At 42.1% G+C, this 24639-nt stretch overlaps 1 protein-coding gene across 1 annotated transcript in view; it reads right to left on the reverse strand.

The window, feature by feature from the left end:
• Positions 1–5799: 5799 nt before the first annotated feature.
• KATNAL1 (katanin catalytic subunit A1 like 1) overlaps positions 5800–24639 on the reverse strand; it is a gene marked incomplete at its 5' end in the record, with an annotated part of 28012 nt that continues 9172 nt past the window's right edge. Inside the window, 8 exons of the mRNA XM_082278187.1 lie at positions 5800–6195; positions 7701–7827; positions 10163–10297; positions 11279–11405; positions 12244–12402; positions 16967–17072; positions 17578–17702; positions 24398–24566. Coding sequence (XP_082134313.1) covers positions 5997–6195; positions 7701–7827; positions 10163–10297; positions 11279–11405; positions 12244–12402; positions 16967–17072; positions 17578–17702; positions 24398–24566 — 1147 coding nt within the window. The 3' untranslated portion in view covers positions 5800–5996. The remainder of the gene's footprint in view (positions 6196–7700; positions 7828–10162; positions 10298–11278; positions 11406–12243; positions 12403–16966; positions 17073–17577; positions 17703–24397; positions 24567–24639) is intronic.

Genomic DNA, 24639 nt, shown 5'->3' on the forward strand with positions numbered 1-24639 from the left:
GACCTTCCACCTCCCTCCCCATCCTTCTACCATCTCAATTCCCCATAAGCATTTGGAGCATCTCTTCTCGCACACCCAAATGGTACCCAGCACAACAAAGCCCCAGGACCCTACAGAAACACACCACTATTAACACTGCCTTGTTCTTCTCACCCTCCAAACACAACTCCAGTCCCACTACATGCCAAAGTTTGAAGACATTTCAAGATGGGCAGCAAGCTTTTTGGAAGTCCAATTTGATTATCTAAAAGGCAGCTTTTGTAGCAGCAGTAACAAACTGGCCCCTGGACATTGGTATGTTTTGAAGCAGCAAGGCTGGGTGATGAAATCTGCCGGCAGTGCCTGCAATTGGCTTCCTTTGAGCCACTTCCGCCCTCTCACATACATTCTCCTCAGTGGTGACACACAGACCCACACTTCTATGGATATGCACATTGCGGTGTTGTCGGCATCTCCTGGAGGGTATTCCCTTTTCCTTTTGCTTGTATTTATACACCCTGTGCAGAGTTGCTATGGTTTCTGCTCCCGCCAGCCCGATTGGTATTCAGCGCGGTTCCTCTCACCTTCACCATTTGGGTGACCTTTCCTTCACAGGGAAGAGCTCATGCCATCAGCCCGTTCAGTCAGATGTCACACAGCACGCCGCACCAGAACATCAACCGCCAAGCAGAAGAGGGCTCTGTGGAACCAAATCATCTGCAAAGGCTGTCTGAGAGGCAGATAAACAATGGTAATTATTTCAAAACAAATTGGAAACAGAAAGCACAGCCCAGCAGTGCAACTGCTAGACAAAAAAGAGAGCCACGAAAAGAAGAAATTGCAGCTCTCAGCTCTCTTGACTACTCTTGTAGCTTCCTCTAGGCAAGTACTTTTTTACCTTTCTTGCTCTCCAAAGTCAAGTTCAAAAAACTCTCAATTCCAAGACATTTTCTTTTACCTCAGTTAAACAACATATGCAAGGGGCTGCTTACAAATGAGAGCAACACAGCTGCAAACTGGCACTAAGAATTTCTCTCTTTGCCAAACAAATATTCTAAGTATTATATTTGAGTTTGCACAAAGCTACCCTGCTTACTGTACAGCCAGACAGTCAGGCAGGATGCACGATGAGTTTCTCCAAAAGTAAGCATCCCGGGAATGGGTTCAGCTGCTTCATGTACCAACCAGATCATGGGATCTCCACAATCCTAACCCAGCCACTGAACAAATACCCCATGGCTTCCTCCTAACTCTGAGAAAACTGTTCCTACTGCAGCAAAGAAACCACAAATACACAAAAGCCAGGAAACAGAGCTTGGACACGATACAACCCTAACTCTGCCTGTGCAGTAGGAATGGGAATATCCCCACACTTTGACTCTTCATAACAAAGCCAGAACTTTCCTTGTGGCACCTCCTTGGCTGCTGAGGTAAGTTTTCTTGCATTGGGCAACCAGGCTAGCCAAGACATTTCATCCATCTGCTTTTAATGCTAGTTGGGGCCTTCTAAAGAAGCTGAAAATTGCCTGAATGTTTCCAAGACACCTACATGCAGACATGTGTAGAAGCATGGCACTTTAGCTGAACAAAAGGCAGCTCTGTACTGCACAAAAGAAACTCCTCTATTAGAGGTACTGAAGCACCATGTATGCGGTAAGTGGGTCACAAGAACAGGTCACAACCAGCACACAAAACCAGGCAGGCTCAGAAGGCAGAGAGGGTCAAATGTCCCTGTGCTGTGGGATGCAGGACCACCACTTGCTTCTGCAGCTCTGCTAGCTGTGGCACATGTGGTAGCTGGGCTCTGAACACGGGTGACTGAGGGATTGGCAGTAACAGCCAAGCTTTTGCACAGAGCTCCAGTGAAACACTTAACAGGAGCAGGGAAATGACCATGTGAGACATCCTCTGAACTGCACCATCCCCCTGCCTTTGCTACCACCAGCATGGGTGGCTTTATGCAGTCTGCTTTATTCCATCAGAGCATGACTGAGATTACTCCTGTCCATCTTGGCTCCACTCTGCACCACAATGCTGCCTGGTGGGCTGCTGCTGTGATGCTGACACCCACTTTACACCAGCATGTAGCTTTAGCACTCCCAGGCTCCCTGCCTGCTCCCCAGCAGCACAGTGTCACCTGCATGTTCATCATGTACTTATCTGTCACTAAAGCTCTGAAAAAACATCTCAATACACAATCTGATTCAGGGTGGCTTCTTCCAATAACAGACCAAAAAAAGATCACTATTTCTTTGTCTCCTTCCACCTCCTCATGCCTGGATTGTACCATGAAGTCTTTGCTCATTTGATGGAGGAGTTCTTTACAGCACAGAAGCTCTTTCATCTTCCCCATGATCAGAACAAGTCAGTGCACCTTTGCTATTTCAGTCTCTTTTAAACTGGGGTGAGCTGAACTTTCTATGCAAGGATTTGACCTCTTCTGAATTCCCCTGATCAGCATTTCCCTTGCTCACTCTTTCATGTTTGAGGCATTATGAAACACTGGAAACTCCATTCTTTCATAAGGAAGTTAGTGAGAAAATTCAAATAATCAACTCAGTCCCAGGAGACACGGGGTCTCTTTCCAAGTTTGAAAGCTCCTTCCTAATAGAAGTTTTGCTCTTGAAAGTCTCCTGGTTAGCAGGTAGCTGATGATACAGCTTCTCTGGAGCCTGATTATACCTTCAGCCTGGGGGCAAGTAATAAAAAAGGCTGCCTGGCTCTCTGAGGTCTGAATCAGGTGCTAACACTGAACATCTGCTGGGGCGTCCCCTCTCCTCTCCCCCACCCTCCTTCCATTTGCTGGGCATTGGAGTGTTCTCCCATTTTATAGCTTGTAGCATCAAAAGGCCAATTTAGAGAGAGAGCATTGCTGGCAGCTTCATCCAAAACCCCAGACTCTGCTTTAACTGCTCTCCATCCAGGACTTTGGTGAGTCCAAAAGCACCATGACACGCTGAAGAGATCTGCATTGTATGGCAGCCTTTGGAAGCAGTTAACAGCAAAGCACTCACAGCCCCACTCGAGTGAGAGAGACAGACTCTATGCGCACATTTATTACTTCATACAACCAGATTGCATATTGTACAAAAATTAACAGTGCCACCCAAGAGGGCCTTCACAGATGTTTAGAAAACATGTAAACACAGCTTTAAAACATGTTTTTGATGTAATCTAGGTACAACTACTGAACACCACCTATTGTGTGTGTGTACCCCCGCGTGTATGGAGCATCTCCATACACAAAGAGGTGCAGGCTGAATGCAGTGTCACAGCAGGCTGTGACATGCTTGTACAGTGCTCTCTAAGGAGTCCAATATCCTTACACAAGGGTTTCTACCAGTGGGACATGAACTGGTCTTACTTTGAGCAGTACGCTCATCCTTTGGGCCTTGAGCTGCTGGCACTGTTGGCTGCACGTCCTTTCTGGGATGCTCCTAGCTGCATCCAGTGCTGGCTCCCCCAGAGTTAATAAACCAGTCTCCAAGCCCACCTACGTGAGTGTGCCAGCATGACTTGGTAAAGATGAAAGTGTCAGCACACAAGGACAGCTCCTTTTCCTGAAAGGTCTCAGCAGGGAAGGGTTGGTCTCAGTCTTCTGGGGTGCCTGATCTAGCAGGGCCCCAGTCATGGCAGTAATGCTGGGGCACAACTACCACAAACATCTACTGCCTGAAAACTTTTCACTTTTCTGTTCTGCAGCTGTAAAGGATGAATGGACCTGTACAGTAAAAACATTTCTGGGGTAGAAACCATGACCTTTAGAGAATAAGACTGCAGCACCTGAATAATTCCTACTAAAGGGAATGCCCAGTACAGTGAATTTTGCTTAACAGCCAAGAGGAAAGTTTAATGCCTTAAGGTAGAAGGTTCATCAAAGACTGACATTTTCATCAAGTGCTGTGCTTTCATCAGTAGGAAGGTCACTGCTGCTTGCAATGTGAAACTGAGCAAACTGGTACTTAGACCCTACTAAGCAGCAACTGCTGAATCCCAGTACTGCTCTTGGGCAGCTGAGTAGGGTTGTTACTGGCATTCATGTCAACTCTCTTCTACATCTTGGTTGTGTAGATTAAGCCCCTTGGGCAGCAGTGGCCTCTTTAGTGAGTGACCCTGTAGTGCTAATCTGGCACCGGCCACAAAAGATTTGTGTAGCTTTACTAATTTCTACTGCAGTTAAAACAAACAAAGAACAACTGCAGCAGCCTACAGCTTCAATAAGGAAGAAATTACAGTCCATAACAATATTTTCAGAGCTTTCTCTCTATAAAGATCCAGTTATTCCCCAGGAGGAATCATAGAATCATTAAGGTTGGAAAAGACCTCTCAGATCATCACATCTGACCATTAACCCAGCACTAACACGTTCACTGCTAAACCACGTCCCCAAGTGCCACATCTACACATTTTTTAAACACTTCAAGGGATGATGATTTTACCACTTCCCTGACCAAAATAAGTATGTGATTTTGCCTTAGTGGTTACCATGTCACGGCCCAAGAGACCAGTGTGCTGAATTACTGACATTATTGGGAACTTCCAAGAACTAACAAAAAGGAGCAAATAAGGACATATTCCCATTGAAGAGGAGGTGCCGTGTTTCTTACTCCAGTTCATCACATCTGTCTATGCCACTAGGAGTCTCAGCAGAGAGCTGAAGGGTTGAATACCTACCAAGCTGCACGGCCATTCACATCCACCACGATACTTATGCCCTAGATCACAACATCACCAAAAACTTGAGAGCTTGCATATTTCTCTGTAAATCTTGTCGTTTGACCACTCCTTCACATTTCCACAGGAAACCTTCATATGCCAGACTCGCAGGCTGAGTTTGTGAAAAGCTCATATAGTCAGTGTTACAGGTATACTCTAGAGAGAATGTTAGTTTAGAACTCAACCCTTCTCATCACTGGACTTGTATGAGAGAAGGGAAGAAACAGTTAAAACATAAATAAGATCATATAGATTATTTTCTAAATATCACTAAACCAGTAATAATTATACACTTTTAAGAAATCCTCACCAAAAAAATTAACCATGAACAGTTCTACAACATAAACAGGTACAAGTCCCATTGCCTAGTAATGCTAGGAAAAAGTTCATATCTAATCAGAAGTGGAAGTTCACAGCCACTTGTTATAAGGACAGTCTTGTGTTTTAAATGCAGCCTTGATATTAGCATCTTTACTGTATTAAACTCTAAGTACTAAAATAATGATAGTAATAACAATTACATTTAGATAGCACAGACAAAGCACAGGATGATATATAAGCATAAAAGTGCAAGTTATAACCTAAGTCAAAGTGCCTACTGGTCAGACAGGTTCAAACTATGTTCAGAGAACAAGCATAAACCGGACTGAGAACAATCCATGCCTTTTTCTTTCCCTCTCATTTCCATCAGAAGTCATTGCAAGTAACACTGATAAGTCTGAACTGACATCAATTCCAAATGGGCATTCATGAGAGGAGAGTCAGGCCCACATCTTGATGGAAAACTGATCCTCATTTCCTCTGTGTAATGCCAATTAATCCACAAGCTTTGCTCCGAATATCCGAGCACAGAGAGAAAGAATAATAACTTGGATGCCACATTCAAGGGAGGCAGAAGCAGCACTTAAGAGCAGGGGGTACAGCAAGCCCTTGTCTGTTTCTCTGGAGTCACATCCCCCAGCTGATTTATTGACTCCAGCCATGAAAAAGGACTAGGAGGAAGTTAAGTAACACTGCTCTTCATTTGAAAAATAAAAAGCCTACCCTCAGAAGTATGATTTTTCCCTTCCTGTTTGTCTTATTTTTCTATTTCAGAGATAAAATATCTTTTACAATATCAGCTCATTATTGTGTTCATTCCCTTTAAAGGCAAAGAGCTTAAAAGAGCCTGTCACCAGAAAGGGGTGGGATGAGGGCAGAGTCAGACCTTTTATTAAACCTTTAAAAAGATTTCTAACTCATTTTGCAAGTGAGAACAACAAAAACCATAAAACTCCAGCAAAGGAAAGCTGTCACTGAGATTAAGCAGATCCAAACTCCGCCATCCATTTTTCATACTTCTCCAGGTCTGCAGCAGAAACAGATTTGGAGATTTTCTTCAGAGCCAGCTCAAAGTCCCCCTTGGTAACCGGCATCTGAAGCTCTTCTTTAGAAAGTGCACGAATCTCTTCTGGAGTTAAGCCATTAATACGTCTTCTCATTGCCATTAAAGATGCATCCCTGGAAATACAGGACAATGCATGGGAGCTAATTGCTAGCAGAATGTGCTGTAAGCCTATGAATTTTGATTGTATACCCTTGCTAGAAACCACTGGCAGAACACTTAAGAGAGCATTTATTTACCATAGAAGATGCAGTTCACATCTTTCGTAGCTTCCATGTTCCCAGATCACTACATTAATTCAACATAAAGAATGCATTGGCACCAAAACCCATTTAAGCATATGGTAAATGTGCAGAGATAATTAAAACTATAAAACTGAAAACCTTTTACAATGATTCATGGAGATGAAATTTTACAACTTTAGAGCAGGAAAGGGCAGGGTGGGAGACAAACCGCACTCAAAGACTTTTTTTTTTAAGTAGTCTGGATTTTTACACCCCGTTCCTTTTAGACTTCAACTTCCTCCCTGCAGCACAGCCCCAAAGGACAGTCAGTGAGTGTTCAGAGTGCAGCCCAGCTCGCTGCCTGCTTGTCCATAGCACCTGGATCTGTGAAGGGCAGAGCAGGAGGCATCAGACACAGCACCACATGTGAGATGATGCATGTGTGCTGAGGCCATCGGTGCCTGTGGCTCCTCATGCTCTGCCTGCTCCACGACTCCTCCCCAGCTCAGATCCTGCCAGCCTGGCCCATTGGCATGAAAAACACTGCTCATTTTCTCACACTGTGGCCCACAGGCAGTCTGAAATTACATTTTCTCTTTCCCCAGGTTTTTCCCAGCAAGGCATAACACAAGCCTTAGGGAGAACAGGTAATTTCTCTACTACATGACACACACCAAGTTTTCAAATCTGTGGAAGGACTTCATATTTTCAGAAAAGCAGCAGGGGAAAAAAAAAAAAAGATTCCCAAGCCATGCTCTTCTACAGGATCAATTTCTCTTGACAGGATTCTTAAGGGACACAGACTTCCTTCAGATAAGTTTCTTCATATACCTGTCCTTAACGAGAAAAGCCTTACTTGTCAAAAATGAAACAAATTGCGGGAACAGGATGGAAATAAATTAAATACTAATATTATAAACTATCTATATCACCCTTTCACCTAGGAGATTCAGGTAGACACCAAGACTGTGCTGCACTGGTGGCTGTCCAAACATCCAGCATATAGAGGTCCCAAAGAAGTATTCTGTGAAAGGAATTTTTTGTATTACAGAATTCCAGCTCCTAAACTAATGGGATTAAAAAAACCAATAACAATCTGCTTTGCACTACATTAACAAAAGCAGACAACTACAGTAAATGCAGCCAATTGTAACATGAGATTTGCTCAGATAATTTTTTTCACTTCAGATCCAAGAAAATCACATCTCACAGAAAGACTTCATGGTCTTTAGACCACTCCACATGACAGTAAAACATGAATACAGTAAATAGATTTGGGCCTCAAACACATACACTGTGAGCATGGCTTCAGCTGTAGTGGGTATTGCCTTTTATCATACAGTGCAAATGATGACTTTCCATGCAGTTCTATTTGCAAATTAAGGGCAATGAGATACCTGCAAACATTAGTGATGTCAGCACCAGAATAGCCTTCAATCTTCTCAGCAATTTCTTCAAGGCTGATATCAGGATCTAGTTCTACTTCCCGAAGATTAATCTTAAGTAGTTCTGCTCTGCCTTTTGCTAGAACATTAAAATACTTGCTTAAGGCCTTGCAAGAGTTACATTATAAAAAGATATAAACACAACTTAGATTTTCAGTGACAAGTATGAAGAAAAGAGTTCAATATAAGAAAAGAGAGAGAACAAGTCATAGTGAAGTGTGCAATCAAATACAGTGAAGAATTTGGTTAAATGCAGTATATTAAAACAGCATGGTCAAGAGGTATTTGTCAAAGTGATCTGTCATTAAAAAAATCTGTTATGTCTCAGGTGATAAAGCATTTGGTCACATATTACCCAAGAGCACAAGAGCACAATCCTACAAATGTCTGTCTCTTCTCACATCCCTTTGGATCCACTCTCTGTTCAAGGGTTTGACTGCATATAATTCATGCAGTTTCATTACAACAACTACAATAAGGATTCTATTAAAAGAGCTTCAGACAGCACAAACCCCTTAACAACTAAGGCTGAACTTTAAGCATATGTTTAAGTGGTTAATACAGTTGGGACCCAAGGAATCTGCTGAAGCCTGATAGAAAACAGACACATTAATACAATAAACATATATTAATATATTTATGATACAAATGTCCCAGTATCTCACTTTCCTACCCAGATGCAGTACACACACAGTGATAACCAGCTGTGTAAATGAGCACTTACGCCGTCAATTAACCATTTCTCTTGCAGAGGGCATGTGCATATGTGCATTTGGGTACATATGTTAAGCAGCCTAAGCTTGTAAGAGGGAATTCACATTTGACAGTTTAGGCCTCTGTGTTACTCTGCACAAGGGTGGTAAAGGAGAGGATGACTGGTTTCCTGGCTTTCACTGTACAGAAAAAATACACCAGCTCAGCATCTTCATCCTCAAGTGATCAATTTTTATGACCTGTAAAAAAAGACAACTACAACAGAAGAAGTAGCAGTAGGAAAGGCTAAATGTCTTAAAGAAATGTCCAATAAAACACATTATGTTTCACTTATTGATGTCCCTAATTATTTTTTTTAAACTTTTGGGGAAGGAGAAATACAAAAGAAAATAGAAAGCTCGTCTAAAGCTGCAGGTTTTGTCTGCTTTGCAGAACTGTCAAGAGCACAGAGTTACCCATTACACACAACTGGCACTAGCTATAAAATGGGGATTTATTATTTAGAGAGCACAATGTACACACGGCATACCTGCAGAGAGTATCCTGCATCAGAGAACATTCTTCTAATTGTTGCTGTGGGGCTAAGCAAATCTGTGCAGCATTTTGAAAATAAAACACTACACAATATATACTTGCATCAAATTCCATAATATACAGGTATATATATGCTATCAAAGCACTTATTCAGTTAAAATGCCTGACTACATCAAATCACACAGCACAGTTAAAAATGCATCACCCAGACTTGCCCAGAATAGCACAACATTCTTACTTGCAGAATATATACAACAGAACCTCAGACTGTAAATAAAACCAGATCACATCTCCTATGTTGTCCAGGGTATAATACACTGTGTTAAAAAACAATCTGGTTTAATTAGAAACAAGAGGAAGAGCTGATAGGATTTTAAACTAATTGGTCATAAAGACAGGCATCCTGTTAGGAGCTGTTACTGCCTGTAAGCTGCAAAGACAAGCTGTAGAACTATTAAGTGTCCTTAGACCTGCTAAACTCAATCACAACTGCTGTCACCATGGACATGCATCTTGTTACCTTGAGTGCTCATGCAGGGAGATGAGGCATCCACTGCACCAAGAAGAAACGAACCTATGCAAACTTCAAGTGATAGGAATCTCAAAATTAATAGGACAGGTGAATGACAGCTAGGAAAGACAATACAAGCTGCGGTGTCTTAGGGCAGGAAAGCAATCAGCCTGCTGCATTCTGAGTGACTGGAAGCACAGTAATAAAGGCAAGCAAGCAGTGATTTGCAATGAACTAAGCCTGTAAGTGAAAATTCATGGATCCACTTCTTTGCATTTGTCTGCAAGGGCATGGAGTGCATTTGCAGTATTTGTGAACATGTCCAAAGGCTGCCTTTGATGATCACTCAAGGACTGACTGTTAAACATTTAAAATAATTCCAGGCTCATTAAAACTAACTCTCTTTCAAAATATAAGAACCCATCAATGGCTTGCATTGAAATGCCACAGCTCTTTGCTTTTAAGCCCCTGAGCAAGCAATATTTCTCTTTCTCTCACTCTCTTTAAAAATAAAGCAATCCAGACAAATGATTAACCCCTGAGTTACACTGCTCATCATAAAACCATCAGGATTCCTCACAAACGCAACAGTCCTGCAGTAATCCTAAACTCATCTTGTAAAGAGAGGAAAGGAAAATGGTCTTATCAAGCATACCTGTGGGCAAAGGTATATAAATCCTCTTCTCCAGTCTCCGTCGGAGAGCTTCGTCAATATCCCAGGGAAAATTTGTAGCAGATAATACCATAACCATCTTGGAAGGGTCATCATTTTCCAGAGCACCACCTACCCCTGAAAGCACAACAGTTCAGAGCAATTTTACTCCAGAGCTCTTATTGATTGAGATGCTTGCTGAGAAACACTGCACAGACAAACACAGCCTGGACAAAGCTAAACAACAGCTCTCTATAGTCCTGTGTCCCTTTCCAAACTTCCCATAGCTAGGTGTCACAAGACCATCATTATCACAGAGAGAGGGACAGTTCATTCTTTTGCTGAGTCAGGGGAGAGCTTTCTTTGACAGTGCAAATAACACAGCCATATGTGAGTATAGCCCTACTTGTCCCACTGACAGTGCTATCTCTGTCGAGTCTGGTCATAGAAGAAATAGGAGTCACTCAGCTTACTGAATGAGGACTGCAAAGAAACTAACATTTTGGATCTAAAGGTTTCCTGTCCTGAGCCTACCACACCAAATCTGGAAATCTGAGAACATTTTAAATAGCAGTTTATATACAGTAGTTTATACAGCAGTTTATAATAGCTGCAATATAAAGGTGGTTATCAAACCTCTACACCATATACTACTCCTCAGATGGCTATGCTCATCGTGTGCCCCTGTACAAAACAGGTACTACATCTGACTTAAAAAGGTAATATTAGCCGCCACCACAGAATACAGCAAAAGCAGATCTCACAATGTGGTTCCACAGTTGGAAACTCTAGCAAAGGGCAGAATTTTGTTTAAACTGAATACAAATTAAATACCTGCATTAAACTGCACAAATTTCCATTATCTACTTCTCCTGGAGTCTGTGTCTCTTTAATATGGGTTTTCAAGTCACCCTAAAAATAGCCATTTTAGAAAAAATAAAGCAGAACACCCTTTTCAATTATCTGCTGTTGAACACTCAAAAAATACACTAATCTCAAGTTCTGCCTCATTTTTCCCCTATCCATAAAGCCAGGTTTTCCAGATGGCTCACATTCTTACGCTCCCACCCGTAAAGAAACAGCATCCCAGCCCCAAACCCAGATCTAAGCCCTTGTTACCATCCATTTGCACGAGCAGCTCTGACTTGACTCTGCGACTGGCCTCGTGTTCATCAGACGTGCCTCTGCGGCTGCAGATGGAATCTATCTCGTCAATGAAGATTGTTGTTGGCGCATAAAACCGTGCCTTTATTCAAATGAAAACATCACTACTAAGGCTGCTCAGCAAGCACAGGCCCTCATCAGTGCACAACCCAGCCCTGCTAGACATACTACGTACATATCTTCCTTGCCTGTCACAAGGGAGGAATTCAAGACATTGATTTATAAACTGTCTGTCGTATGCTGAGGTTTACACACTTTAAATTGTACTCCTTGGGTACAATTGTTGGTTGGCTTTCCCCAGCAAATAGTATTGTAAAGGGGAAAAGAAACACTACCACAATAGGAGTCTTCTTGACACAATACAGGCAGTTTTCATGTCCAGGTTTTGGGCTGGTGAGTATTAAGCGTAAGTGACAGAAGGGAGCTCAGTGATCTCAAGAGAGAAGGGTTTTAGCTGTGAGTGTTACAGGAGTGCAGCGAGGCTCCCAGAGGTATAGTCCACATGGACATGTCCTTCACATACTCCGCATGATGGACTGCAGCCACAGCTTCACTGAGAGGCTTGTGACCATCATTCAGAACAGAAACAGAACTAAAACATGTATTGCTTCCAGAATAACTGTTCCAAACCCCTTCCATTGTTATCCCATAACCAAACAAGTACTGAATTTCTGTTAAGGTCGCAATTCTCTATTTAGTCTGGAAAATGCTATCCTAAACATGGGTGACAAACCATTTCCTTCTTAGTCCTCAATAACATACCACATCTGGAAACACAGGGATTATGATTTTCTAACTGGCTGAGGGAGTGTCAGTTCAATGAATTCCATGCTTCCAACATGCAACCAGAAGGGCAGGAAACCAAGAATACTGTCCTTTCTCACCTTAATGAGCCCCAGATCTCACCATCAAGGACATACCATTTCAAATAAGAGGCGGACCAGCTTCTCAGACTCGCCTCTGTATTTAGACGTCAGTGTAGAGGAAGACACATTGAAGAATGTCGTCCCACATTCTGTAGCAACAGCTTTTGCTAGCATTGTTTTGCCAGTGCCAGGAGGACCAACCATCAGCACACCCTGAAACGTGAGAACAAAGGTAATGAATAACAAATTAAGAAAACTTTTCTATTGGTAGTCTACACAACATCTCAATATGAGCCAAGGTCTGGATTTAAATTAATAATGTAATCCTGATCAGTGGAAAACAGAAGACAAGTATCCTGCTGTCGAGGACAGTGTGGAAGTGTTCTGCCGTTTCTTCTTACCACTCCACTGGAGTCAGAACCACAAAAGCCAGTAACTTAAGCAGCACCTAACACCTAGGAAATGGACAAGAGACTTACAGCCTGTCTCAGAATCAAACAGAGTCTAGACTTGAACATAGGCTTTTCCCAGATCACAAGGGGCTGCACAGGCAGATGAAGGCAGTAAATTCTTTTTTCGGAACAAAGGTCCCTTCATGAAGAAAGTTCCACAGAAACCAAAATACTTTCTCAGGAAGTTGTGTTCCCTCATTAGAGCAATTTTCTACAGAAGAACATCTTCCCAAAACATTGTGACAATACCTTTGAATCTGGTTGATGTTTACATTTGCATGAGAGCATTCACTGAATACATCAGTTTGGTTTTTGCTTAATGTCCCTATCCCAATATTCCTATGAATACTGCATGCTACTGCATCTTAACAATTCCTGGATGAAACACCATCCTCATCATGCTGTTGGATAACTGGACTGCACTGTTATTCCAATTTTACAGATAAGCAACTGTGGCTCATGTGCACTGCTGCTTAGCCCCACAAAAGCCTAATCCGAACTTCCGATTTTTCAGAAAGCTTTAAACTAGAAACAATTGTTAAGTCCCAGGTTGGTATCCACATCATCAGACTGTCTTTCCATCTGTGGTCTCTGAAAGAAAGGAGCACATATCTGAAGCTCAGCACATTTACCCATCATTACACAAACAGGTTTTTGTCTTTACACACAGTGCTCTCAGAACCCATGTTAAGATTGTATCACTGAGATGGGTTAATTGCTCTTGGTAATACAGAGCTCTGTTAATCTGCTAAATACAGCCATCTTTATGGGTAGCCTTTCCAACCCTTTCAGCAGCAGAACTGGAGAAGGACAAAACACCGGTCCATGGTCTGCACAGTACTAGAATAGGGTCCTGGGATTTTAAGCAAATCAATGAAAATGTAGTGATCAAGCAGCTTGGGGTTTTTTTCCCCTCCCAACTGCAAGATCTTATTACATGCTAACAAGAGTTTCCTAAAACTACTGTATTGCAAGGCTAATCAAATTAGCTAGAGTTAGAATTGCACATCATAATGTGCTTTGCAATTAATAACTTACATAAAATGCCACAGCAATAAAATATCTGTTAAATGCAAGCCATAGAGCAAATTAGATTTCATCTGTTCCTCACAAAAATTTACTTCAAAAAGCACAAAGAATGACATGGAAGAGATCTATAAAAACAAATCAACCGGGAATGCAATTATTCAAAAATGTACCATTCAAAAGCAATAGCCTCTCTGTACTTCATTTTCCATTAACTCTTAATACCTTTATTGCCATTTAATACTTAGCTAATGCAAGCTCAACATACATTCATCGGTAAATTAAGTCAGAAATGTTCACATGCCATCTCTACAGCTAACAGTCCAAAGTCACTCCTCAGGCTGCTCAAGGTTTCCTAAGCTCCAGAGCAGCAAGCATAAAAAGTAAATGGACTCTCTTTTCTCCCCGTGAACACTCAGACATTCAGATTTGAGATACTGCACAGTTATACTGATATTAAAACGATTTTGCAAATACAGCCCTGGAGTGACTGGGTGAAAATTACTCAGCCGGTAATATGCAGGTCAGAGATGACTTAGTGTTCTCTCTGAGCTTCAAATGTGTTCATTTAATATTTTAAAAAAAGCTTCATCTCAATTTGAATCATATTCAAAGTATGTGTTTGATAAACTGTGTTTAGTGCAGGACCTGGTGATACCAGGAAGTAATGACATTTTTTGGATACTGATTCAATTCTCCATTATTCTGGAAGGTCAAATCCTGGCTTCAGGTACACATGCTGTTCACCACCAAAATTGTAGCCTGTCGCTTTGCACCTCCTGCTAAGTATTACAGGAAGTGCTACCTTGCACATGATACTGGTGGCATTATACATGTGCATAACACAGGTGCAAAGCAGCCACACCAGGTGTAAAACCAGGGGAAAATCAAGCTCTCTGGGGAGAGAGACAACAGAAATACCAGTTAAAAAAATATATATATATAACTTAAGTTCACAGCAAAACAAGATGTGCATGGCTGCAAACAGAAACACAGAGGATCAAGTTGCTCTTTCTGCAAACTAGGAGGCTGCCACTTGCTATTTAAAATCCTTGACAAACACAAAGACTTCTTTATTCTTCCTCTAAGGCTCTGTTAATCCAAAGTATTCCAATAAGAAGCTGAAATGCACCGCAGGGAGTAAGTGTTTTGATGAAATCACTGCAGGGTTACTTCTTGTTGTTATAACAATCACTAGCAGAGCAGTGGGAAGCACAGTGAGCAACCGGGCCTTCTTGGCACAAAACAGTTCAGAGAAACAGAAAGAGCAAACCCATGGACACTCAGAAACCCGTGGCTGCAACTACACAGCACCTGTGTTGAATCAGGGAAGACAGCTGGCTCCTTCAGACAAGGCACCATCCTCTGAATACAGGCACAAACTGTGAGGGCTGTCTTGGGAATTGTTCTCAGGGGAGTCTGAACATCCAAAACCAGCTCTGGCTGCCTTTTTCCCTGAATTATGTCCTGAATTCCTAGGCTCAACAAATGCCTGCTGCTACACTGATTACTGCAAGAAACAGCCTTCCCTTCAATACTTCTCATCCTTACAGCACAGTCAGAGGTCAACAGTAGGGAAAATACATGCTGTTCTGTGTGAAAAATAAATTCATGAGAGTTACAGCTTCACAAGTCACCAGGGAAAAGGCTAACAATGAAGACTCTTCATAGCCTTGTCAGAAATCAATTTGCATTTCAGACTGAAGAGAGGAAATAATAATAGAATTTTTTTTTCCATGTCTACAAGCACCTGGTTTTCAGAGGTGACACTGTGCAGTAGGAAAAGTAGTGTCACGCAAAGAGATGGAGATTGTAACTCTTTAAAGGACCAAGCTATTGCTCCTTTATCCATTACCACAACACTTGGAGACAAGGCCAGTGGCAATTTTCACATTTTCTGCAGTCTGCTGAGATACCTGCCTTAAAGACAGATGGCCACTACATCCTCTATGCATGGTAACAGGTGAAAAAAAAAGCAAAGCAGATCTTTACTCCATTAGAAGTTTTTGAGCACTAAACAGATGCGGCCCCCATGGTCTATACTAAGAGTATGGATCAACTTCCTCTAAGCCAAGAAGAGAGAGATTCAGCTGTTCAAAATATACTAAAATTTCACCCTGCACATGTAACCCACAACATCTAGGCTCTGTCCAAGATGACAGCTCAGTTAACCTTAAGGTTAACCACAAGGCCACTGGTACTGACCGCAAGCACTCTGAACTCCAAAGGCCCGATAGCCTGGGGCTAGGTTTGCACTAGGTTTGGGTTCCCTCCCCGCAACTCACTAAAACCTCCCTGAACAGCTCTCAAGCAGCAATCTCCCAGCTTCTGCTGGATCTGACCTAAGTACAAGCCAGGGAAGCACAAGCACCAATCAGGGAAAGACGGGACAAGTGTTAGTAGAGCAAGATCCGACACATGCTGCTGAACCAGAGTACTAAATAGGAAACTACTCACGTACACAGCATTCCCCATACATGCCACCGCCTTCCACACTCAGAATAACAGACAATTTGCAATAGTCTCTTTTCCCCAGCAACCAAAAAGGCCTTGTGTTGTGATTAGTTATTCCCCAAACAAGTGTCAATCCATCCCACATCAGAAGCAAGATAATTTTGTTTGCTGTTTACAGAAATGCCTGCCAAACTCCTCCCTCCTCTTCCTTCTTAGCTCTAAGCAAGGCCCAGACTGGACTCACTTCTGGTCAATCAGCCTAGTTCAGTCCTATATCCTTCCTATTGCCCCGCTTGCAACTCCTTCTTCTACTCTGAACTTCTCACTCCAGCTGCAACTACACCCAGCTACAAATGTAACTGCAAAGTTAAATCACCAGACTGGCCTCCTCTTTCCTTGCTTCCTTGTACCATCCAGGCTGCAGCTTGCAGTCTGAGCAAGAGACAGTTGAAACATTTGGAACAAAACAGTCCAAGGACTACTTTCTTCTGGGAATTGATGACAACTGGCCACCATAATCCTATGCAGAGCTGTCTATTAAGCATTTCTGCTTCAGTCAATATAACCTGCATGCTCACATCTACAGACTGATATACAGGAAGTATTATAATATTGACAAGCTGCAAGTGAGTAAATAAACCGAAAATACTGTTTACTGTAAGGGCCACATACACTTCCAGCTTTTTTTTTCAGTGCCTTTTACATGAATCATTATAAGAGGATTCAATGAACAAATTCATGATCTCTCCCATTTACCTTTTTAGCTTTCTGCTGCAGGCATCCACACATCACAGCAGGAGACACACACAGCATGCCATTTACTACAACACCACATAAATTCTCACCTTCCAAGGTCTTCTGATCCCTTTGAAAAAATCAGGCATCCACATTGGAAGAACAACAGCTTCTCTTAATAATTTCTTGGCTTCTTCCAAATCCGCGATGTCATCCCTGTGCAAGATGAAGAAACTTGTACAAGATTCTCATACAACTGTATTTCTTCTATTTTTATACAAGAAAAATAGAAAAGCTTTTCACTTAGTAGCATTTCTTTTTGCATGCAAGCATATGCCTCATGAGAGCACTCCTATAATACTGCGACCTAAAATTGAATCCACTTTTGGAAGACAGGGAAAAAATTATTTTCAACTCAAGTTACCCAGAGCTGCTTAATTAAAAATTGTTTTGGACAATGTGAAGACCAAAGCAGTATCTTTAAAGATCTCTGGAGCATATGCTCATTTCAGCAGTACCTGTAATGGATGTACTACACATATTATCAATTAGCAACAAAAGCCTAACTTTAATCAAATTAATAAACTGTTAAAGCAAAATATCTCATTTTTGCCTATTTGTAGAAGATTATGTTGTCTCCCTATTTTAGGAGTTTGAAGACGGGTAATTTTGCTCCTTTTCCACACTAGCAAAAACACTCGAGTTGAGAAAATCCTCATACCAATGAATGCTTGGATTCCTTGATACAATGTCTCTTTCAAGAGCTTCGATCAGGTCTTTGTCGTAACCTGCTCCATCAAATTTTGGAATTTCCCCATCACCAAATTCCTGGGGTATTTTCTTTCCCTAGAAGTGAAAATCATACAAGCTCATAAGAACATTACACAACTGAGACACTTCCTCGCCAACCAAAGGCATGAATGCAGGAACAGCCTCACAAAGGTGGCTGTGTCACGACTTAAAGCTACATTAAGTCCTAGCTGAAGAGCAGAGCATCCAAAGATTTTGAAGATGCTACACTTGCCACCCTACCTGTCAGAAGTAAACATCTGACACTATCATCACTGAAAAGAACAGGGAAGCTGCCACACACACTGTCTTTGATGGAGGAAAACCAAGATTCTCTCCCCTTGTTTCATTAAAGCCTTCCTGCCCAGCAATACCTGCTCTCCTCAACTACAAACTATCTATGTCTTGCCTCTCATTGGCAGGCCAGCTCCATAAGCAATTAAAATGCTTTTAAAAGGTCATATTTATTTATTTAAGGACTGCACAAAAGCCCTAAAGAAGCCCTGAGGACACCCAGGCTTCTCAGACTACAGTCATTTTTGCAGCAACACCAGTGCTACTTCAGTGACCAAGCCACACTCAGCCTCTGCCTCAAATGGCCCAGAGTTTCTGGTTAATACTTCCACAGTGCTGTTCAGCTTATGGGGGTGAAGTAACATTTTCCCTTTGAAGCATCAGGGCTCATGCTTCTCCCCTCTCAGTTCTGAAGGAAATCACTTCCCTCCCAGCGTTCGGGGTGCCTGAAAAGCAGCTGCACTAGTTTAACGGAGGTGGCTGAGTAGGGAGCTACTTTAGGACTCTTAACTCAGCTTCTAAACGCTATCAGCAGCAAGTTAAAGAATCCCAGCTGGCTCGACAAAAGCATCCTAGACGAAGGCGGGCTGCGAGGCAGCTGGAGACACACAAATAACCTCGCAGTGGAAAAACAAAAAGGTAGCAATTACACCCCTCCCAGTTGCCGTTTGCCCACGACGACTGTGAGGGAGTAGTTTATCTTCCCACTACTTTTATTTCTTGCTTCCAAGCGAACTCTTGAGTTGTTTAGTATTCCTAACTCAGCTTTTTGCAATGGAAACGAACCTTAGAGTTGCGTCTAAGGAAAACCCTGGCGTAAAAAACTGTAATGGTCTGGTGTAAAAAAGAAATGGAGAGAGACGCCCTGTAGAGTTTTCAAGATTCCACTAGAGATAAAATGGAATCCAAATGTAATCATTGGGGAAAAAAAGGAGAAGGAGAACAAGAAGAACAAGAAGAACAAGAAAAAAACAGGACAATGAAATGAAAGGTATTTGCTGCCTGCTACATACTCCTCTTGTTCTGCAATGGACTGGCTTTCCTAGTAGAAAAATTTTTCTGCACATCACAAAACAATTGGATTATGTTATTGGGGTTGGGTTTTGTTTGGCTTTTTTCCTGAGTGAAACCAAGTTAAGGCAGGCCTTGAGGAGCAGGAGCAGGGAGGGCGGCTCGCTGCAGCACGCTGGGCCGCAGGCAGCCCCTCGAGCCCCCAGGCCCGGCCGGCAGATCGCGCACCGCCCGCTCGCCGCGCCCGTGACGCAGCTCAGCCGAGCGGAGCAAAACAGAAACCGAAGGGGGAAGGAGCGCCCGGGGCCGGGAGGGCGCGGCAGCCCCGGCACAGCCGCGGGGCGGCAGCACGGCCCCGATCCCGGCCCCGATCCCGGCCCCGCTGCCTGCTCCTGCGGGACGTGCAGTACCAGCGGCCGCTGCTTCTCCTGCCCCCACGGCACGTCTCGCCAGCGGAAGGATGGAGAAGGGCGGCCAGCGGGGAGACGTGCTCTCAGCATCACCTCGGCTGTCATTGTAGTAACACTGATTCCCCCCCAGTTCCGGAATTAAACCAAGACTTAAAGTAGTTGTAGCTCTCACAAGTAATAAGATTTTTCATGCTGGTCCCAAATTGGTCCAACCTCCAATCCTCAGTCAGCAGGTAAGTGAGCATAGACTAGAAATGATTTTTTTAAAATGTCACCTGAAACTTAAGCAGCAGGAGTGAGCATGATTTTTCCAGTCATCTCTTCTTCGGGTATTACTTTCACAAAACAGCCTTAAATAAAGCTGTGATGGGTTCTCTCTAAGAAGGTATGCCAACAGATAGGTATACAGGGCTGCAAAAGACTACTCCCACCCTTGGCACCCCCATCACATAATTTCGGGAAACCAATACCTGTCTTAAACATTCAGAAACCTGCTGTGCTGTCAGGAAGAGCTATTAGACCTTCACTAACCCACTGGATCAAAAACCTTATTTCCAAAATTGATGTTATTTCTGCTCTTGTACTAAGTTTGTGTGTTAGTTTCAGCAGTTCGCTCCTCGGTGTGTCCACCACCCTGATACACTCACGTCATGCTTGTGCTCTCCCTTCATTTACCAAATCAAGTAAGTCTCCTTTTGCAACATAAGCTGAACATAATTACCCATTCACTTTGGCAACCCTTCTTTTTCTCTCCCTCCTAATGTTAACTTATCTTTCTTGAGTGTGGTTGTACACAAAATACTCCAGCAGTTTTCTCACCAGATCCTCCTATAATGGCACAGATATCTCTTCTCTTTGCTGGTAACACCTCAACAAACTGGGCCTGCGATTTTGTTTACATTCACACCCACGGCATTATCATACTGCCCCCTTAAAGGCAACCTCAGGCAGCTAATCACAGAGAATAACCCGGAGGGCTGTAACGACCAGCACCGGACCCTGAAGACACCTTGCTTTCCTGCAGGTTCTTCCCACTGCATACAAATGTAGGATAACAACTGCCACACGCACTCTCCACCCCTCGCTGCCAAAGCCAAAGGTGGCACCTGACTGTGCCTCACCCCGGCAGCCAGCCCTTCCCATCACCACTAGGAAAAGGTAATGTGCCAAATGGAAGTTCAACCTGATCCAGTTTCTGCTGATACATCCAAATCCGTCTTCTCCTCTACCGCTGAGCTCCCAGCTTCTAGCAGAAATTCTTTCCACAGTCTCCAAGTACACAGCCTGCTGCTCTGCGCCGCTGAACATTATCCCATTTCCATTACTCCAGCACAGTCACCCAGTTCTTCCCATACAACAGCCTCATTTGCCTTTTCTGGTGATGGTGCTTCCCACCTTGCTGTCATCAGCAAATTCAGTTAGTGCATGCCTCTTCTTTGTGCCAAGTTAAATTGGCACAAAAATATTAATTTAAATATAAAACAAGAGTCAAAAATTATTTGCCAGTTGACTGCTACTTCTCCTTTCAGTACCACTTGTTTACTTTCCCCTTGCTGCCTAATCCCACTTTACAATTCCTCTACACCACACACTAGATTAACAAATTGCTTCCCATGTTGTATCCAGGTAGATTAATTTCTTTCCATAAGACATTAACTAGAACTCTAAAGAAAGTCCTGGCAGAGGCAACACCTTTGCTTAAGAAACCATATTTCACTCTATTCCTCTTTTCAGTTAGTTCCAAGTCTTTAGCTTTTCATCCACTCTAAATTTGTTGTAAAACATAGTGTACTGTTTAGACAAAATTAACAACTCCAGTTGCCTGGATCACTTTTCCTTTCCCCTTCTCAATAGAGGCATTGTCAACACAACTCACCATTCACACGAGAGAGCAGCAGACCAAGTAAATTTTACTGTAAATCTGTGCTCCCAGCCCTGGAGACCAATTTCACCTACCAGTTCTTTCAGTGTTTTCAGATGGAGATTATGCAGCCTTCCAGTCCCGATGCATGGAGGTCTATGCTTTCACCTAAATGCAACTATCTCATCTCACTTCATCTCACATTTGGTGATGCACAGGAGAATAAACATGCAAAAATAATTTAATTTTTTAAGTCATAGCTTCATTGATGTTAATATTCACTTCACTGATATGGCTGCGGAGCCTTTGGCTGTTTCATATCCTTCATAATATTTACTGTCCTTATCCACTGACAATCTAAAATAATCTAAAGAGTACTTCTAAATAAGTGTTCCAGTGCTTAGATATGGTATTATGCAATTTCTCAAAAACATACAGGTAGCATTCATGCTGCCTCTTTAAACTGAACTATTAAACAGAAGCTCCAGCAGAAGGTACCCTGAGAACAAGCCCAATAATTTCCAGTGGAACTAATAAAGAAGAAACACTTGAAAGCAGTATTTTAGAAAAAAAAAAAAGGACACATGAGGATTTAGTGGATAGACACCATCCAGTGAGTTTAGTTCAAAATTATTTTATATAGCACTAAAAAAGGTAATTTATTGGCATAGTCAGGTTAAAATTACTTATCCCAAGATGGCTACTGTCAGAATGAAAAGCTGTTATGGTGCAGAGAGGAGAAACAGTGAAAGAAGATATTTATTTCAAGTGAGGCAAAACACTTCTAAAACATACATACTATACTTGTATTTACCTTAAAAAAAATGCATTACATTGTGGTATTATAGCCAGGACAGCATGCAACCCATTACACTGTAGTCAACTTCTTAGGAAATGGATAGTTCATTATATGTTCTAAGTAGTCCTATCCAAGCACCCAAACCCAAAAACTACAGAGCCGAAACAATTAGTAGGCAAAAAGATACCTGGTTACTTAATTTGAAGCTTCATTTTTGCCCTATTGTTCTTAAATGAACATGATGAGTTACCAAATCTCTTTGATTTGACATACCAGGCTACAGAGGAAAGCTGCTTGATGGCTCAAACTCAGAAACGGAAGAACAAACATTTGTAAACTAAGAAAGGATAAAACTGAAAGGAAAAGTAAACCTGTTTTCATGCCTGTGTGCAAAATATAGGAAGTTGCATTAACTTCTTTCACTTCCCACGCGTGGCTACTCCCTCTTTCATTCAAAATTTTTATCAAAAGCAAATCATAGATTCCTTACAAGAACCATTATATAGCATATGAGGATTTGTAACCTGGGGTGGTTTTCAGTTACATACCCCAGACAAAGGAGCTAGAATAACCACCAAGTAGCTAGACAAAGGGGAATACAAGAGCACATATGCTGGAATTTTTTGAGGAGCAGACATATTTTCCTTCTGCCACCTAGTGACCAATTTATTCAGATAAGAACAGTGTTTAAAATGTACCATATTAAATGGAACCCCTTCATGACTTTCCTGCACCTCACAGCAGTAGTGCTGCTAATCACATTATTCCCAGAGACAAGTATTATACAAGTCATGTTGTTGTAGGCTCCTTATAGTAAAGCCCTATAATGCTCATCACCGGAAAGCTTGGAGAGCAGAGTTCACCCTCATTAGAGCTAAGACTTTGAAGGCTGCCTTACACAAGCACATCTGGTGAACCTGTCACACACCATGACTCCAATTCCCCATATAGCTGGCAAAACTTTAAATAATTTCACAGATCTCTACGAGATTTTTATAGCTAGCAGAAGGCACACTTGTTATTTTAAATCTTACTGATCCAGGGTAGAGAGATTTCTAAAATGCTTGATCTGTACAGTCACTCAGTGGCAGTGCTGAAAATGTGCCTGGCTCTACCTTCTGAGGGTAATAAGGGCTGGGATTACTTAATAGTTTTCCTGTGTATCAGAAAACAATTTATGATGGAAAAAGTGTATCTTTGAGTTATTCCTAAGCTATCAAGAATGGTAATAGAAAGGCCACAAAGGGACTAACCTTCCAAATCTATTTGGAAGGAAACTGGGCTAAATATTTTCTCATTCATCTATCAAGATCTGTACAGTACTGTCTGCCCCCATAGGAAGGTGTGTCTTTTACCTTTGTCTGTCAGGAAAATAATGCCACTTCAGTACAGTCTCAACTTGTATAACTAATACCACAGCCCTTGGGTTCCTGGCACTAACTCCACAGTTAAATTTAAAAACACAAGTGTCTCAGAAACAGCGATTTGCACACTGACATTTTTTCCAGCCACAAAAGTCCTGTCTTTGACATCACCACTTTATAGTGAATCACTGTTTCTCCTTTGCTTTCACTTCAGCACTGCTTCTTTTTCATGGATCTTCAGAAAAAAGTATCTCCAACTTAGACTAACTTAATTAATTGCTTTTAGTTTTAAAACAAAACAGTTCCAAGAAGCTTCTTTCTAAACACTATAATAAATACAAAACCCTTTTCATAAACCAAAGAAAATGGGAGTTGCTAAGAGTTTGCTTTTAATACATCTCCCTCATATTATTTCCAAATATATAACTTCAAATAATTTGGCACAGATTTACTTAGCATCAATGCATTTACAGAAGTGTTCTGGTCTCCTAGCCATGCCTAAATTATACTATGGTATGGCAGAGGCAGTGGTACTGTTGAACTTCATTCATAATGCTTAAAGTCTAGAGAAGGGCACTGGTCTCACTTTTGCACTTTTTACATTAATAGCTTTACAAAAGACCTGAATTGGATTCCTCTAAAGAAAAAAACGCACCAAACATGGAGGAAAATAAGAAGGGACTTTCTGCCTGAATGACAATAGAGACAAGAGTCAAGCCTATGGTCTTCACTCAAAGAGTAAGAAGTGCTCAGCAACAGGAGGACACCATGCTTCCCTCCCTCAAAAAATCTCCCACCAAGACAGAGCAAACAGAACTTTTCTTAGCTTGGTGTAATTATTAATTAATATCACCACGATACATGCTTTAATCATGGGGGGGAAAAAAGCACTAAATTTTCCTGCATGGGATTATTGTGACTTTTTATCATCTGTATTAAATGACTAAGAGTGCTTCCCTTTGCCACCTGCTGCATCACAACACCTCCCTGCCAAGTCCTTTCCCACTTCTTACCTTGTCATCTCTTCCTCTAGCTCTGGATTCCCTTTCGCGGCTGCCTGAAGGCTTCTCCCCCTTGGACACCACGTGTGCTCTGCCCGTGGGTCCACGGGGCTGCAGTCCTGGGGAGTCTTTCTTCAGGGATTTTCCATCTCGGCCGGGACGTTTTATCTGAGGTGGAGCCCTAAAAACAAGCAACCACAACAAAAACATGCTAGAAACAGTGAAAAAAGAGTAACATTGAGAAGGAAGGATTC

Source organism: Coloeus monedula, assembly GCF_965178545.1.
Source record: "Coloeus monedula genome assembly, chromosome: 3".
NCBI lineage: Eukaryota > Metazoa > Chordata > Aves > Passeriformes > Corvidae > Coloeus > Coloeus monedula.